The sequence below is a fragment of the Oncorhynchus gorbuscha genome, linkage group LG16 (genome assembly GCF_021184085.1).
Source record: "Oncorhynchus gorbuscha isolate QuinsamMale2020 ecotype Even-year linkage group LG16, OgorEven_v1.0, whole genome shotgun sequence".
In the NCBI taxonomy this organism is placed as follows: Eukaryota; Metazoa; Chordata; class Actinopteri; order Salmoniformes; family Salmonidae; genus Oncorhynchus; species Oncorhynchus gorbuscha.
This window is the reverse complement of record NC_060188.1, coordinates 47495606-47513998: the sequence shown is the minus strand read 5'-3', so window position 1 is coordinate 47513998 and position 18393 is coordinate 47495606. Positions and strand designations below refer to the sequence as shown.

The 18393-nt window shown below is 45.6% G+C and overlaps 1 protein-coding gene across 4 annotated transcripts in view; it reads left to right on the top strand.

The window, feature by feature from the left end:
• LOC123998912 (rho guanine nucleotide exchange factor 12-like) overlaps window positions 1–18393 on the top strand; it is a 157627-nt gene that overhangs the window by 115048 nt on the left and 24186 nt on the right. For all 4 annotated transcript variants that reach the window (XM_046304137.1, XM_046304135.1, XM_046304138.1 and 1 more), the window contains 8 exons: window positions 1965–2186; window positions 3243–3396; window positions 4616–4651; window positions 5629–5786; window positions 7438–7584; window positions 7729–7814; window positions 8957–9082; window positions 15407–15521. In XM_046304137.1, coding sequence (XP_046160093.1) covers window positions 1965–2186; window positions 3243–3396; window positions 4616–4651; window positions 5629–5786; window positions 7438–7584; window positions 7729–7814; window positions 8957–9082; window positions 15407–15521 — 1044 coding nt within the window. The remainder of the gene's footprint in view (window positions 1–1964; window positions 2187–3242; window positions 3397–4615; window positions 4652–5628; window positions 5787–7437; window positions 7585–7728; window positions 7815–8956; window positions 9083–15406; window positions 15522–18393) is intronic.

Below are 18393 nucleotides of genomic sequence, written 5' to 3'. Positions count from 1 at the left end.
GAAACATTGCATCTGCACTCCGGATGTGGGTTGAGGCCAATCCACCACCCCTCTCACCTTGTCAGGATTATTTGAATATTTCCTGCAGCGATGAGGTAGCAAGGAGATGCTGGAGCAATGGAATTCACAATTCTCTGCTTTCACAAAAAGCTGGTTCTCCAGGAGACACTGGAGGACGTGCTCTTGAGCTGAATGGGGGAAAAATGATGTTGTTGTGGTAGATTCATACGAACCGGTTCAACATATCACGGAGCACATTGTTGACCAGGGCCTGGAACACTGTGGGGGTGTTGGTCAGTCCGAATGGCATCACAAGGTACTCGTAGTGCCCGCTAGCAGTGTTAAAGGCTGACTTCCATTCATCTCCTTCCCGTATCTGAACCGGATGGTTGACGTTCCGAAGGTCCAACTTCGAGAAGATGGTCACCCTCTGGAGAGGCTCGAAAGCCGAGGAGATGAGTGGTAGTGGGTAACATTTTGTAACCGGGATGTCATTAAGGCCGTGGTAGTCGATAGGTGGGCGCAGAGTTTTGTCCTTCTCCACAAAGAAGAACCCTATGTCGGCGGGGGAGGCAGATGGACGAATACTCCCTGCAGCAAGAGTCCTCAATTTACCCATCCATCGTTTTCGTCTCCGGACCCGATAGGGAATAAAGCCACCCTCAAGGCAGTGTTGTGTCCGAGAGAAGGTCGATAGCACAGTCGTAGGGTCGATGCGGAGGAAGAGATGTGGCGCGAGCCTTGTTGAAAACCTCCCAGAGGTCCTGGTACTCCATGGCCACAGGAAGACGTCCCGGAGCAGGATGCGCCGACTTCAGACAATGCGCATGGCAGAATGGGCTTCAACCCATGATAGAAAAAGTAGCCCAGTCGATCAGGGGATTGTGCCTCTGGATCCCTGAAAACCCCCAAATGACGGGTACATGAGGAGATCGAATGAGCAGGAACTGCGTAGACTCACTGTGATTACCTGACACTCGCAGGTTGATAAGAACCGTATTATGGGTGACTCTGCCAATAAGAGCGCCCATCCAGCGCTCTGGCGTCCATGGGAATGGAGAGGGGTTGTGTGAAGATTCCCAGCTCCGACACCAGGGTAGCATCCCAGAGTCAATGAGCACCCAAAGAAATTTGGACTTGTCACCCCACAGCAGGATGGCATGGAGAGGAGTACGAGGCTCATAGGGAACTGGGGTGAAATCAGATTCTCCGGGTAGGTCGAGGGCAGACAGAGGTTCATAATCCAGGTCAGAGTCAGGCAGGTACAGGACAGCAGGTAGGCACAGGACAAGCAGAAAAGTCAGAACCGGGAAGACTAGAAACAAAACTTGAGAACAGGAAAATGGGAAACACGCTGGTATGACCTGACAAGACAAACTGACAACAGACAAACAGAAAATGCAGGTTTAAATACACAGGATAATGGGGTAAAATTGGAGACATCTGGTGGGGGGTGGAGACAAGCACAAGACAGGTGAAACAGGTCAGGGTGTGACAATACAGAATCTTTCCAGATCCTTGATATCCTTTGTCTGCTCTTACGGACTGGCTGCTTCAATTCAAACCACAGGTTTTCAATGGGGTTCAGTGGAAGCAAAATGGCTCTATAACATCAAAGATCCACCACTATATTGTACTGTAGGTATGAGGTACTTTTCTGATGTTTTTCAACACCAAACCCATCATTGGTGTTTGTGGCCAAAGAGCTCTATTTTCATGTCCTCTGGTGTTGAAAAACAGAAGCATATGCAGGAAAGTACCTCATACGTATGGTAAAATATGGTGGTGGATCTTTTAAGGTATGGCGTTATTTGGCTTCCACTGGTCCTGGGGCCATTGTTAAGGTCAATGGCATCATTAACTGTATTACCATGGATTTCCCATGGCTATGTGAGCTACAGTACTGACTGTAGTTTATTTTAATGCGGGCATGTCTGTTTGTTTGTGTGTGTGTGTGTGTGTAGTCGGCAAGGCCATAGAGATGAACAAACAGCGGGGCCCTCAGAAGCAGCTCTCCCAGCCCATCTTAAGCATCCCAGATCTCCCAGAATCCTTGGCCTGCGGCAGCCAATCAAGGGATCCAGGCTCGGATGTGGCAACCGACCCCTCGGCCTTCATCGCATCACCCCCACACAGTGCCCCAACCAGCCAGGGCTCCGACCCCATGAGACGCGATTCTGACTCGGGTAGGGACCCCTTGTCTCTTCCCCATGCTTTTCCTCCTTACTCTCTCTTCCTATTTGCCTTTTCCTCTCCAATTTCTCAAATAATGATAGAAGGTAAAGGATTATGTTATAGCGCTGCAGTACTTTTCCAAGTGCTCCAATTGCTATATATTTGAGGGGCGGACTCGCCTCATCCAATATCAACTCTCTCCCTCCATGTCTTGCTTCCATCTGGCTTCCTCTCTATATTTCCATGCACCACCCCACCCTCTCTCTCCCACGCTGTTTGTTTGCCTTTGTTCTGTGGTCCACTTCCCTCCTCTCCGACAAGTTTGCTCCCTGGCCTTTTGTTGTCAGGACTTCATTACACTGGTTTAGCCTGTCTTACAGTGGCCCAGCCTTCTGGAAAATAATTGCCTTCTTTGGTTTCTTCTTGTTTATTCCTAATTGGGGGGCGGCCTTCTTGTCCGCATGTCGTCTTTGTCTGTATAAGATCTGTCGAAACAACCCCTCTCTATTTGAGTTTTGAACGTCTTGCTATATGTCGTGCGGATATTCTTTCTTGCACTGCTTTTCGACTAAAGGGGATCTCGTTTTTTGAGCTTGTTCCATCACACGATAAGACAATGAACACAGCGTAAATGTGGACTAACGTGCTTCTCTTCAATGGAGATCTTGTTTGACCTTCCGAATGAAGAAACTTCTGTGAGCCTTCGCTGTATTGCCTCCTGTTGGACTTATGTGGACTTAAGTGGAGTAGAATATAAGTTTATTAATTCACATGGAGAGGAACATTCACCCTGGTAGAATTGAATATAACTTTATTAATCCACTTGTGGAGGGACACTACCCCTTTACCTTTGGATTATTGTTCTAATGTGGGGACCTCCCTCTGCGGTCATATCAAGTGTCTGAGTAGGACTGTTGATTTAGGATCGGTCTTTTCTTTTAGATCACAACGGAAATAAGATTACAGGGCCAGTTGGGACCAGATTGTAGATCAGCACTCTTACTCCGAGATTATTTTTACATACAGCCCCTGACCTCTCCTCTCCTCCTTTGTTCTCTCCTCTCCAGGTCTCACTCCCTCCTCCGCCCTGCCCAGACTGAGCTCTGACTGGCTCCACTCGGGCGACACCCAGAACAGGATGGCCCACCCAACCAGCACCCACTTTGACTTCAGCCCCTGCACCCTGGACCAATTGCAGGAGGAGGAGCGTGAGAGTGACGGGTAAGGGCGGGCACAATGTCATGGTGTCGGGTTGGATTCAAACTATTGCCGACTACGCGGTACTAGCTGTTAGACCACACATGCCACGTGGTCTATACACCTTTGATAGTGTCTCTCTTACTATAACACACTTCAGTGTAAAACACACAGCTAGGTATTGATTAGACTTTGGGAAATATACAACTTAAATATGGAGACGAATTCAGGCTAATGGGGCCATTGAAGTCAATTGACTCAATGAGCCTATTTCTTTAACACTTTTTTTACTAAACTATGAGGTAAGCGAGAACATAAATCAATGTATTTTACGACCAATGCAACAACAAAAAAGTTTACAAATTATATGATGATAATGTCTTTGCTTGCATTGGCGTTTACCCCCCTCAAAAATCATATTTTTTACATAGTGAGGTTATAGTAAGATAGGCTTATTGACTTGGTGACAGCACCTTTCCATATAATGTGCTAGTTACTTAGCCTACATGACCATTGAGAAGTACACCACGTAGAAATACTGAGGGCAGATCTGCTGTAATCAAATGTGATGGTTTCGTCAATACATAGTGAATGTCTAATCTGTTTAAGGGTTGAGAAACTCTAATCTATACCAACCTTTCATCTTGAACAGTTTATCTAATCAGAGTGAGGACTGTCTTCTGGGTCAACACAAATCTACGCTAAGTCTACAAACCAAATGGCATCCCATTACCTATATAGTCAAAAGTAGGTCACTAAATAGGGAAATATGGTGCCATTTGGGACACACACTAAATCTCATGCTGGATGAATTGCATGATCACTAAAATATTGGTCTGACGAAGGAGCAAGCTTTCCCAGAAAAATCCTTCCAAGGCAGAATGTTTTGCTGATGTGTTGGTCCACTGCCAAGCTCATTTGTTATCATCCGACATCACCGGTCGACAGCAAAGTCTGCTGTCTCACAGTCTCATTCGGCCATTGTGCCGGGATACCCAGCCCATACCCAGCCATCGTACTCAGAGCCATATCTGTTCTACTACAGCACTCAGTGACATACTGGAGCCATTGAAATCCCTTTCTTTGTCTCTCTGATCATTCATTACCTTATTGAAACTCATTGAAATAATATGTCCTCTTATGGTGTATTGCTTGGAGATGGGGAGTTCTCCAATCTATGCCTTAGGACCTCCGGGATTTGGGCTCGGTAGAAAGTGTGTTGACTGTGATCTTCTCTCTCCAGAGTTCAAGAGGGAAGCACACCCAAACCAGCCCGGAGGTGAGTCTTTTTTAACTTTTATTTGTGTTGTTGTCCATTTCATGTGATGTTGTTTACAGACCTGGGTTCAAATAGTATTTGAAATCATTCAAATACTTTGAGCAGTTGCGCTAGTTTGACTGTTCCATTGGTCAATTTAGCCAGGCAAGCTCAATCAAGTACGGACAAAGAATTTGAAATTATTTCAAATAGTATTTGAATCCAGGTCTGTTTATTTTAGATATTTTTTTGGTCTCTGTAGTCGTATGAAGGTTTGGCATGAATGAGAACTGATTTTCCTCAGTTGTTCTGTGGCATCAGCTATTCAAAGGGTTTGCGTTTCCCACACAATTTAATGAACTGAATCAGTGGTGCTTGATTAATCATCATTAATGTGATTAAACTTGACTTATTTAACCTTTAGTTAACGAGGCAAGTCAGTTAAGAACAAATTCTTATTTACAAGGCGGCCTACCCAGACCAAACCCTCCCCTAACCCTGGGCCAATTGTGAGCCACCCTATGGAACTCCCGATCACGGCCGGTTGTGATACAGCCCGGGATCGAACCAGGGTCTGTAGTGACGCCTCTAGCACTGAGTTGCAGTGCCTTAGACTGCTGCGCCACTCGGGAGCCTCTTAACTCTGGCGAAATCTTTGAATAGAATTGATTGAGTTAATAGTCCACCTCTCTCAACCTATTATTAAAGGCTTGACATCTGCACTTAGTAACTTGGTAACTTTCCCAATTAATCACACATTGATCTCAATGGGAGACTTGCGCTTTAATGTTGTTTAAATGGCCCCAGGGACGTGTTCATTAGGTAAAGGTAAATAAAACCAACCAGAAGAAGACTGACTGAAACAGGGAGGGACACCCTGAACTCTTATCCAATAAGAAATGCTTGTTTTCATTTTCCGTTGAAAAAATGTTGCCACTGCATGCCCTAATGAACACAATCCAGGTGTCATCATCAGCGACTTGTTGTTCTCATGTCAGGATGCAGGGTTTAGGCTGTCCAGATGTGCCGAATGAGGACGACCTGGGGAATGAGATCGAGTGCAAGCAGGACTCTCCCAACTGGCAGACGCTAGTCAGCCGAGAGGTCCTGGCGGGCCTGACGCCACAGGAGATCAAGAGACAGGAAGTCATCAACGGTGAGGCCGGTAACCATTTCTCTTCCACATAGTGTCCTGCTGCCTGGGGATCAATCATACAGATCGAGTAGTTTCATGCTATCAGTCTGCTGAAGATAGATTTGTTGAATATTGCAAGCCATGTTAGCTGTTAAGAGACATTGTTATTGAGATGGCAAGTATGATGTGCTGGATTAGAATTTGTTCTCTATTTTCATACATAGCTTTATATCCTAGCCGCCCCAGCCTGACCTAATTAGTTATTTGAGTTTGTGTCCATGACCAAGGCTACTGTGTCCATTCAAGTGGTGAACTTTTTCACTATGAGTATCAGTGATTGTAGATCCGCTAGCTAAACAACAAGCCACTAAAGTTCGTGTGATGTTTTCGTAAGAAAGTGTCCAAATTCGTCAACATGTTGTGTAGATCCTGATACACCAGGGGATTTGCAGGCCTCAATCCCAAAATAAAATCTTGTTTCCACCTCATTGTCTTAAGTCAGATGCAGTCACGTTAGAATGATGCCATCTATTGGGAAGAAGATGGGTTCCACCTAGTTTATGACCATAAAGATACATTTAAGTGACAATGCCTTCAAAGCCGGGGTTTGGAGGATATATTGGCACGGATATTGCAAACTGTGCCAATATATCCTCTAAACACCGGCTTCGAGGGCATTATCACTGTTATACAATGGGTTACCAACATATTCAAATAATGATTGATGACCTAATGACATATTTTCATAAACTTTGATGAATTTATTCATACTATTTCATCCTTCCTCAACATATAGTCCCAAAACAAATCTAAGGTTGCTACCCAAGCCGGCTGGTCGTTTGTTCTATTGGTTCTGTATCTATGGACGCGACTCAGTCATTCGTTCTAAATGTTCCATTGCCATACTGGCTGGCAGCGTTCTAATCCTTTGCTTGCTAGCTAGCCAACAACAGCTAACTTACAGTCACGCCAAACAGTGCAGAAAGAATAACAACAGTAGCTGCATTAGTTTAAGCTGTTTTCTAGTGACATTTATTTGGATACATCGATAGCAATAAGCTAATGAGGAACGATTTTGCCTGGGATAGAAAATGTGCTCTCATTAGGACACGGTTGTTCAGAGGAGTTCGCCTCTGCACAACACAATAACTTCAAACTGAAGCTGGAAAGACTCCAAACTAGCTGCACTTTGTTTCATTTGACCTTTTTTCAATTGACATTTCTTTGTATATATCCATAAAAAGGATGCCAGCTCATTCATGATTTCGAATGGCTGAGACACTCTGCCTGCCCTCTCTCTTGCGACCCCTACACGTTCATTGAAACAATGTTGCAAATGTCCGAGACAGACAGCAAGGTTTATAGAAATCTCTGCTGTTGAAAACTAAATGTTAGTCTAAAAGAAATGTGAGATAATGTCTAGATGCTTTTTATAGTGGATATCAAGTTTATAACTTCCCTGTCTGGGCTGATGAGACAGTGGATTGTGCAGTCAGATGGAACAGAGGAAATAAGCATTTTAACGTCATGGATTTAGGATTACGATTAGACACACCCGTTGTATAAAATACACTAGTGGCTGATGTCATAGGCCTGCATAGCTTTAGAATGTGCTGACAGCAGTCTTGTTCTGTTTCATTCTTTGGGTCTGACTTTGTGCGTGTCTCCACAGAGCTGTTCTACACAGAGCGAGCCCACCTGAGGATGTTGAAGGTTCTGGATAACGTGTTCTACCAGAAACTAACCCGAGACAGCATCCTGCCTCCTGGAGACATTAAACACATCTTTACTAACCTAGAGGAGATTGTCCAGCTACATGGTACGCTGTGTGTATGTCAGTGTCGGTTAAACTCTTCTCTCAGGGCTAATCCCAACTTCCATTTTCACTTCCTAAATCATTGATATGGACCTTAGCAATCCTTGCTATCTCATCTCATGTAATCGCTTTTCTCTCCCTCCCTAGTGTCGATAACAGAACAGGTGACAGTCATTCGGAAGAAGAACGAGACGTCAGTGATAGACCTGATAGGAGACGATCTACTAGCTTGGGTAAGAAAAGACTTGCATCCTAAATGGCAGCATATTCCCTTTTATAGTGCATTACATTTGACCAGAGCCCTATGGGCCATTTGGGACAAACTTTCCGTCACTGCAGGAAAGGGGAGGGGGGAGTATTACTGTACATCCAAAAGCCATTGGGATAACATTGTTGTGTGTGTGTGTGCGCGCGTCATTTGTCTGTCCATGTCGTGCGTGTGTTTGTCTTTGTGTCCCTCCATGCGTACGGGTGTGTCCATGTCCCTCCATGCGTACGGGTGTGTCCATGTCCCTCCGTGCATACGGTTGTGTCCATGTCCGTCCGTGCATACGGTTGTGTCCATGTGCATACGGGTGTGTCCATGTCCCTCTGTGCGTACGGGTGTGTCCATGTCCCTCCGTGCATACGAGTGTGTCCATGTCTCTCTGTGCGTACGGGTGTGTCCATGTCCCTCTGTGCGTAAGGGTGTGTCCATGTCCCTCTGTGCGTACGGGTGTGTCCATGTCCCTCCGTGCATACGAGTGTGTCCATGTCCCTCTGTGCGTACGGGTGTGTCCATGTTCCTCCGTGCATACGGGTGTGTCCATGTCCCTCCGTGCGTACGGGTGTGTCCATGTCCCTCCGTGCGTACGGGTGTATCCATGTCCCTCCGTTCATACGGGTGTGTCCATGTCCCTCCGTGCATACGAGTGTGTCCATGTCTCTCTGTGCGTACGGGTGTGTCCATGTCCCTCTGTGCGTAAGGGTGTGTCCATGTCCCTCTGTGCGTACGGGTGTGTCCATGTCCCTCCGTGCATACGAGTGTGTCCATGTCCCTCTGTGCGTACGGGTGTGTCCATGTCCCTCCGTGCATACGGGTGTGTCCATGTCCCTCTGTGCGTACGGGTGTGTCCATGTCCCTCCGTGCATAAGAGTGTGTCCATGTTCCTCCGTGCATACGGGTGTGTCCATGTCCCTCCGTGCGTACGGGTGTGTCCATGTCCCTCCGTGCGTACGGGTGTATCCATGTCCCTCCGTTCATACGGGTGTGTCCATGTCCCTCCGTTCATACGGGTGTGTCCATGTCCCTCCGTGCGTACGGGTGTGTCCATGTCCCTCCGTGCGTATGTGTTTTTGCACATGTTACCATGTCTTTCTGTGTGTGCATGTGTAGTTCAGTGATGGCGAGGAGGAGAAGATCAAGCGGGCGGTGGGCACCTTCTGCAGTAACCAGCCCTTCGCCCTGGAACTCATCAAGACCCGGCAGAAGAAGGACCAGCGCTTCACCTCCTTTATGCAGGTACGACAATATACTTAACTATACTATATTATACTATACTAGTCATGGGTTGCATGTTGCGTCACAATTTTGTTGTGAAGGTTGTCTTGAGGACTGGACGTTCTACTCAATGCTTTCATAATTGCTGCTAATTTAGATTTTGTCTGAAGTGCATCATAGTTTTTAGTTTAGTTTAGTGTATTTTATTTTTACAGGGACAGTGCACATTAATCAACGTTTCAGTAAAAGTGCCGGTTTTAGCCAGCCGGCTAATTTTCAACCGCAGTCCCTGGGTAGGTTATTAAAAACAATTACAATATAGACAATAGCACCATAGAACAAGCAAGACATAGCAACATAGGACAAGCAAGACATAGAGCAACATAGAACAAAAAGCAGCAAAACAAAATTCATAAAAGCAACAAAGTGTTTCCACACCTCACAAGCTACAGACAACAGACAACATGGAAAGCGGCAACACACAGCTAGGGACCATGTTCACAAATCTGATTGACCTTTAGCCAGGTCTTCAAGCATTTTGTGAAAGTGTGATATGTGGTGCAGTTATGTGTGTCTGATGGCAGTGTATTCCAGACATGGGAAGCTCTCACAGAGAATGCAGATTTACTAAAGGTGCTTTTCCTTAGGGGAACTATACAGTCACCTCTCATGGCAGACCTTGTGGATCTGCTGCCATATGTCTGGGTTTTCTGTTTAACAAAAATATTGAGTGGAAGGGGAGCCAGGCCATTAAGGATCTTGAATACAAGACATGCGTCGGTGTATTGCACAAGATTTTCCCAACTCAAGAGCTCATGTTTTCTAAGGATGTGACAATGATGATGGCTATTGGGCTTCCTATCAAGCACTTTGAGAGCCTGTTTGTAGACAGAATGAATAGGTTTTAATGTTGTACAGCAAGCTTGGGCCCAACTAGTCAAGCAGTATGTTAAGTGGGGGAGTATCATAGAATTGAAGTACAGTTTTGCTACCTTTACATTTACATTTACATTTAAGTCATTTAGCAGACGCTCTTATCCAGAGCGACTTACAAATTGGTGCATTCACCTTATGACATCCAGTGGGACAGTCACTTAACAATAGTGCATCTAAAACTTAGGGGGGTGAGAGGGATTACTTATCCTATCCTAGGTATTCCTTAAAGAGGTGGGGTTTCAGGTGTCTCCGGAAGGTGGTGATTGACTCCGCTGTCTTGGCGTCGTGAGGGAGTTTGTTCCACCATTGGGGGGCCAGGGCAGCGAACAGTTTTGACTGGGCTGAGCGGGAGCTGTACTTCCTCAGTGGTAGGGAGGCGAGCAGGCCAGAGGTGGATGAACGCAGTGCCCTTGTTTGGGTGTAGGGCCTGATCAGAGCCTGGAGGTACTGAGGTGCCGTTCCCCTCACAGCTCCGTAGGCAAGCACCATGGTCTTGTAGCGGATGCGAGCTTCAACTGGAAGCCAGTGGAGAGAACGGAGGAGCGGGGTGACGTGAGAGAACTTGGAAAGGTTGAACACCAGACGGGCTGCGGCGTTCTGGATGAGTTGAAGGGGTTTAATGGCACAGGCAGGGAGCCCAGCCAACAGCGAGTTGCAGTAATCCAGACGGGAGATGACAAGTGCCTGGATTAGGACCTGCGCCGCTTCCTGTGTGAGGCAGGGTCGTACTCTGCGGATGTTGTAGAGCATGAACCTACAGGAACGGGCCACCGCCTTGATGTTGGTTGAGAACGACAGGGTGTTGTCCAGGATCACGCCAAGGTTCTTGGCGCTCTGGGAGGAGGACACAATGGAGTTGTCAACCGTGATGGCGAGATCATGGAACGGGCAGTCCTTCCCCGGGAGGAAGAGCAGCTCCGTCTTGCCGAGGTTCAGCTTGAGGTGGTGATCCGTCATCCACACTGATATGTCTGCCAGACATGCAGAGATGCGATTCGCCACCTGGTCATCAGAAGGGGGAAAGGAGAAGATTAATTGTGTGTCGTCTGCATAGCAATGATAAGAGAGACCATGTGAGGTTATGACCGAGCCAAGTGACTTGGTGTATAGCGAGAATAGGAGAGGGCCAAGAACAGAGCCCTGGGGGACACCAGTGGTGAGAGCGCGTGGTGAGGAGACAGATTCTCGCCACGCCACCTGGTAGGAGCGACCTGTCAGGTAGGACGCAATCCAAGCGTGGGCCGCGCCGGAGATGCCCAACTCGGAGAGGGTGGAGAGGAGGATCTGATGGTTCACAGTATCGAAGGCAGCCGATAGATCTAGAAGGATGAGAGCAGAGGAGAGAGAGTTAGCTTTAGCAGTGCGGAGCGCCTCCGTGATACAGAGGAGAGCAGTCTCAGTTGAATGACTAGTCTTGAAACCTGACTGATTTGGATCAAGAAGGTCATTCAGAGAGAGATAGCGGGAGAGCTGGCCAAGGACGGCACGTTCAAGAGTTTTGGAGAGAAAAGAAAGAAGGGATACTGGTCTGTAATTGTTGACATCGGAGGGATCGAGTGTAGGTTTTTTCAGAAGGGGTGCAACTCTCGCTCTCTTGAAGACGGAAGGGACGTAGCCAGCGGTCAGGGATGAGTTGATGAGCGAGGTGAGGTAAGGGAGAAGGTCTCCGGAAATGGTCTGGAGAAGAGAGGAGGGGATAGGGTCAAGCGGGCAGGTTGTTGGGCGGCCGGCCGTCACAAGACGCGAGATTTCATCTGGAGAGAGAGGGGAGAAAGAGGTCAGAGCACAGGGTAGGGCAGTGTGAGCAGAACCAGCGGTGTCGTTTGACTTAGCAAACGAGGATCGGATGTCGTCGACCTTCTTTTCAAAATGGTTGACGAAGTCATCTGCAGAGAGGGAGGAGGGGGGGGAGGGGGCGGAGGATTCAGGAGGGAGGAGAAGGTGGCAAAGAGCTTCCTAGGGTTAGAGGCAGATGCTTGGAATTTAGCGTGGTAGAAAGTGGCTTTAGCAGCAGAGACAGAGGAGGAAAATGTAGAGAGGAGGGAGTGAAAGGATGCCAGGTCCGCAGGGAGGCGAGTTTTCCTCCATTTCCGCTCGGCTGCCCGGAGCCCTGTTCTGTGAGCTCGCAATGAGTCATCGAGCCACGGAGCGGGAGGGAGGACCGAGCCGGCCTGGAGGATAGGGGACATAGAGAGTCAAGGGATGCAGAGAGGGAGGAGAGGAGGGTTGAGGAGGCAGAATCAGGAGATAGGTGGGAGAAGGTTTGAGCGGAGGGAAGAGATGATAGGATGGAAGAGGAGAGAGTAGCGGGGGAGAGAGAGCGAAGGTTGGGACGGCGCGATACCATCCGAGTAGGGGCAGTGTGGGAGGTGTTGGATGAGAGCGAGAGGTAAAAGGATACAAGGCAGTGGTCGGAGACTTGGAGGGGAGTTGCAATGAGGTTAGTGGAGGAACAGCATCTAGTAAAGATGAGGTCGAGCGTATTGCCTGCCTTGTGAGTAGGGGGGGAAGGTGAGAGGGTGAGGTCAAAAGAGGAGAGGAGTGGAAAGAAGGAGGCAGAGAGGAAAGAGTCAAAGGTAGACGTGGGGAGGTTAAAGTCGCCCAGAACTGTGAGAGGTGAGCCGTCCTCAGGAAAGGAGCTTATCAAGGCATCAAGCTCATTGATGAACTCTCCGAGGGAACCTGGAGGGCGATAAATGATAAGGATGTTAAGCTTGAAAGGGCTAGTAACTGTGACAGCATGGAATTCAAAGGAGGCAATAGACAGATGGGTAAGGGGAGAAAGAGAGAATGACCACTTGGGAGAGATGAGGATCCCGGTGCCACCACCCCGCTGACCAGACGCTCTCGGGGTGTGCGAGAACACGTGGGCGGACGAAGAGAGAGCAGTAGGAGTAGCAGTGTTGTCTGTGGTGATCCATGTTTCCGTCAGTGCCAAGAAGTCGAGGGACTGGAGGGAGGCATAGGCTGAGATGAACTCTGCCTTGTTGACCGCAGATTGGCAGTTCCAGAGGCTACCGGAGACCTGGAACTCCACGTGGGTCGTGCGCGCTGGGACCACCAGAGTAGGGTGGCCGCGGCCACGCGGTGAGGAGCGTTTGTATGGTCTGTGCAGAGAGGAGAGAACAGGGATAAACAGACACATAGTTGACAGGCTACAGAAGAGGCTACGCTAATGCAAAGGAGATTGGAATGACAAGTGGACTACACGTCTCGAATGTTCAGAAAGTTAAGCTACGTAGCAAGAATCTTATTGACTAAAATGATTAAAATGATACAGTACTGCTGAAGTAGGCCAGCTGGCAGTGGGTGCGTTGTTGACACTACACTAATCAAGTCGTTCCGTTGAGTGTAATAGTTTCTGCAGTGTTGCTATTCGGGGGCTAGCTGGCTAGCTAGCAGTGTTGTTTACGTTACGTTGCGTTAAAAGAACGACAATAGCTGGCTAGCGAACCTAGAAAATCGCTCTAGACTACACAATTATCTTTGATACAAAGACGGCTATGTAGCTAGCTACGATCAAACAAATCAAACCGTTGTACTGTAATGAAATGAAGTGAAAATGTGATACTACCTGTGAATGCGACCGGGTAGTCAAACAATTTCGTATAAATCGGAAATTAGCTAGGTTGAATTTGGTTATTTGAATTACCTTTTTCACATGCTTTTTAAAAGAGAGGTTGGAATCAAGTATGATGCCAAGGTACTTAAAATCGGATACCACCTGGAGCTTCTCCCCTGACACATAGACATCTGGCTCAGTAGCATCTGTTGCCCTCTTTGTGAAGAACATGCAAACAGTTTTTATCACATTGAGATGCAAACACGAGTCACTGAGCCACTTTGTAACCTGGACCATTACAGTAGTGAGTTCTTGTGCAGCTTGTTGTTTGCTCTTTGCGTGCACATATATCACTGTATCATCTGCATACATTTGAACTTCAGACCCAGTACAGACAGAAGGCAGATCATTAATGTACAGGCTGAACAGGAGGGGCCCCAGTATTGACCCTTGGGGCACGCCCACATCATAGCTATGAGTGGGCGACAGCTCATTGCTCACTCTGACACACTGTGTTCTGCCTTCAAGGTATGATTTCATCCATCTCAAGGCATCAGGGGAAAAGTTGAACTTGGACAATTTTGTGATGCGAATCTCATGGTTAACAGTATCAAAAGCCTTCCTTAGGTCCAGAAACACAGCCCCAACAGCACCCCCTTTGTCCATCTTGGACTTAACATTTTCCAGAAGAAAGCAGTTGGCCGTTTCTGTGGAGTGTTTCGCTCTGAAGCCAAACTGCATGGAGTGTAATGTGAAGGGGCTATTGTTGAGGTGGGCAATCAGTTGTTCTGCTACACACTTTTCAACAACCTTTGACACCACAGGTAGTATACTAATGGGCCTGTAGTTACTCACGTCAGCAGGGTCGCCTGATTTAAAGATGGCCGTTATTATGGCCGACTTCCATACCCTTGGAAACACACCGAGACCAATAGATGTGTTGGTGACCTTAGTAATGGGGCCAATGAGTGACTCTTTGTAGTTTTTAAGAAAGGTAGAGTCCATCCCAAACACATCTTTGGCTTTAGAGTTCTTTAGTGAGCTAATCACCTTGTTCACCTTTGACTCAGAAACCTCCCTTATGATGAAGACAGGTTGAGTGTCATTCACTAGCACTGAGCCCAAGAAATCAGTGGAGGGGTTCTGTGTCAGTAACCTGACAGAGTCAAGGTTAGTGGCTTGGACACACTATAGGTTTCTATAGGAAGCTAAACATTTGTAGAAATAAAATGACTGTTGTCATCATTGTGATGTCGTCAGATTGACTTTAGATGTAGTATAACGTTAGCTTGATAGGTAAGATTGAGGGGAAAGCACCGGATTTTAGCTAACTAACTTTTCTATTGCGAATGACAACATTGTTTTAAATTAAATTTGACGACATCCTCATATTATTTTTTGTTTCCTACTAACTATTCACCTACTTTAGCAATGTCATCGTATTTCCAAGCCACTATCGTGTAATTTAGACTAAACAATCATTAGCCCCATGGATGAGCCTTCTTAAGAATGTTCATAACAATGACGTGAGGTGCAACCCATGAATACCAAACTATATACTATACTTTTCTAAACTATGGTATGTTATACTATTATACTATGCTATGATATACTATACAATACTTTATTATACTATACTAATGTAGTGCAATATACAGTATTATACTATACTGCACTACACGTTGCAATTCAATATAGAACAATACAACGTTATTGACTCCATTGATACAAGCTCAGTTATTGATACAAGCTCAGTTATAGATGGGGAGATTCAAGGCATGGATGAACTGAGGTGATCTGGAGTGAGTGACTGTAGTATTGACTCGGGTGTGTGTCCCGTCCCGAAGGAGGCTGAGAGCAACCGTCTGTGTCGCAGACTGCAGCTGAAGGATATCATTCCAGTGGAGATGCAGAGGCTGACCAAGTATCCACTGCTGCTGGAGAGCATAGCCAAGTACACAGGTACAGTAGACAGACACCACTAGAAAACACCATGTCTGTCCACACAACTATTACAAATTGAGACTTGGGCCTGAAAAGAATTTGGAATAAGTTGTATCTCTCTTCTTCTGAGTCCACCTGTTGGAAGATAAGTATTGCATTTCTTTATGGTTGATTGAAGAGGGGTTTATTTCCAAGCCCTATGATCTTCTAATATTTAATAACATTACTGAACTAAAGGCCTTTTTCAATTGCAGCACTGCAGATTTAGCTACTTTTACAACCAGAGATCGTAAAATCTGAAGAAGAAATTATTCTGAAGATTAGGCTATAAATGAAGCCGGCATCATCATCCCATCCCTTCACATTCTTGGTCTTGTAGAGCACTTATTTGGCCCACTCCATAAGACTATATTGCACGTATTTGCAGGCCCAGCTCCAGGGTGACATGCCTGAGGAGGCATTTTAAATCCATGGAAGGGCACAACTACTAGTATTGCTTTAGCGCCTTAATAACACAAGGTGGGTTAGTCCTACTACTGTTCAAATATACAAAATGTATCTAAACTGTAGCCGTTCACATTAACAACTGTCACTTTATATAATAACAAAAGAAAGATACAGTATGCACCCCACTACGACATGTGCACCTGAAATGCAACCATAGCTGCATTAGGCCTACACATAATTTGCGCCTACCAACACGCACAGATCAACTCGAAAGGGTGAGCACCACTAGCTTGTCAAATATTATTACAGGCTTCATCGCTTAAACTTCAATAATTAGAACTATAGGCTTCTTTTCTGACGATTTTGACACACGACGCAATGAGCGTAACCAAGCCGCCACTTCTCCAGGGGCGCAATATTTTCTGTGTGGGAGAGTTTCAGTAAGGAAAACTAAATCAAACTAAGTGCATATTCTATAGTAATAGTTTATGTGAAATGTCCTACCTGGCAGTAGCTAATTTGCCGTGGTGTAAAGTACTTAAGTTAAAATATTTGAAAGTACTACTTAAGTAGTTTCTTGGGGTATCTGTACTTTACTATTTATATTTTTGAAAATGTTTTACTTTTACTTCACTACATTCCTAAAGAATTTTTAAAACTTTTTATTCCATACATTTTTCCTGACACCCAAAAGTACTTAACTGGATATAGGAAAATTGTCAATTTCACACACTTACCAAGAGAACATCCCTGGTCATCCCTACTGCCTCTGATCTGGCCGACTCACTAAACAGAGAACATCCCTGGTCATCCCTACTGCCTCTGATCTGGCCGACTCACTAAACACAAATGCTTTGTTTGCAAATTATCTCTGTGCGTTGGAGTGTGCCCCTGGCTATCTGTAAATTAACAAAAACAAATAAGGTATAGTTTTACTATTGTACACAAGAAAACACAATGTTGAAGAAAAGCCCACCGAGACTGGTAGCCCAAGATGCGCTCATTTAAACAGCACACACCATAACCAATGATTCAGGACAATGGAAAGAAGGCTACCACCAGTCAGTGCGATGAAAGGATAACGTTGGATGCACTGCCAAAACATCTAAAACTGTGACATAAAAAATATCCGCCAAACAAACAGTAGGCGTACATGAGGGAAAATCAATTAATTCATAATTCTGGCACGGAGGCCCATAAAGGTTGTAGCTTACCATTTACACAAGTTGCAGCCTCCTCCATGTTGTGTTTAACTTCTTGCGGCGAGCCATCCCGGATCCGGGATCGTGAATACAGCCTCAAGCTCATTACCATAACGCAACGTTAACTATTCATGAAAATCGCAAATGAAATTAAATCAATATGCTAGCTCTCAAGCTTAGCCTTTTGTTAACAACACTGTCATCTCAGATTTTCAAAAATATGCTTCTCAACCATAGCAAAACTAGCATTTGTGTAACAGTATTGATAGCTATTGATAGCTAGCATTAGCATTTAGCGTTAGCATTCAGCAGGCAACATTTTCACAAAAAAACAGAAAACCATTCAAATAAAATCATTTACCTTTGAAGAACTTCGGATGTTTTCAATGAGGAGAGATAGAAAATGTTCCGTTTTTCCTGAAAGATTATTTGTTTAGGAGGAATCGCTCCATTTTGTGCGTCACGTTTAGCTACTAAAAAAACCTGTATCCAGGATTGTGTAAATCTATCCGCAAGCTCATTACCATAACGCAACGTTAACTATTCATGAAAATCGCAAATGAAATGAAATCAATATGCTAGCTCTCAAGCTTAGCCTTTTGTTAACAACACTGTCATCTCAGATTTTCAAAATTATGCTTCTCAACCATAGCAAGACTAGCATTTAGCATTTAGCGTTAGCATTTAGCATTAGCATTTAGCGTTAGCATCAGCAGGCAACATTTTCACAAAAACCAGAAAAACATTCAAATAAATCATTTACCTTTGAAGAACTTCGGATGTTTTCAATGAGGAGACTCTCAGTTAGATAGCAAATGTTCAGTTTTCCTGAAAGATTATTTGTGCAGGAGAAATCGGTCCGTTTGGTGCGTCACGTTTGGCTACCAAATAAAAACGAAAATTCAGTTATCCAAACGCCAAACTTTTTTTCAAATTAACTCCATAATATCGTCTGAAACATGGCAAACGTTGTTTAGAACCAATCCTCAAGGTGTTTTTCACATATCTCTTCGATGATATATGGTTAGTGGAAGTGTCCTTTCCCCTCTGAATCGCATGGCAAAATGCATGCAGCTGAAGATTACGCAACAATTTAGACAAAGGACACCGGGCGGACCCCTGGCAAATGTAGTCTCTTATGGCCAATCTTCCAATGATATGCCTACAAATACGTCACAATGCTGCAGACATCTTGGACGAACGGCAGAGAGCTTAGGTTCATTCATCACACATTCACAGCC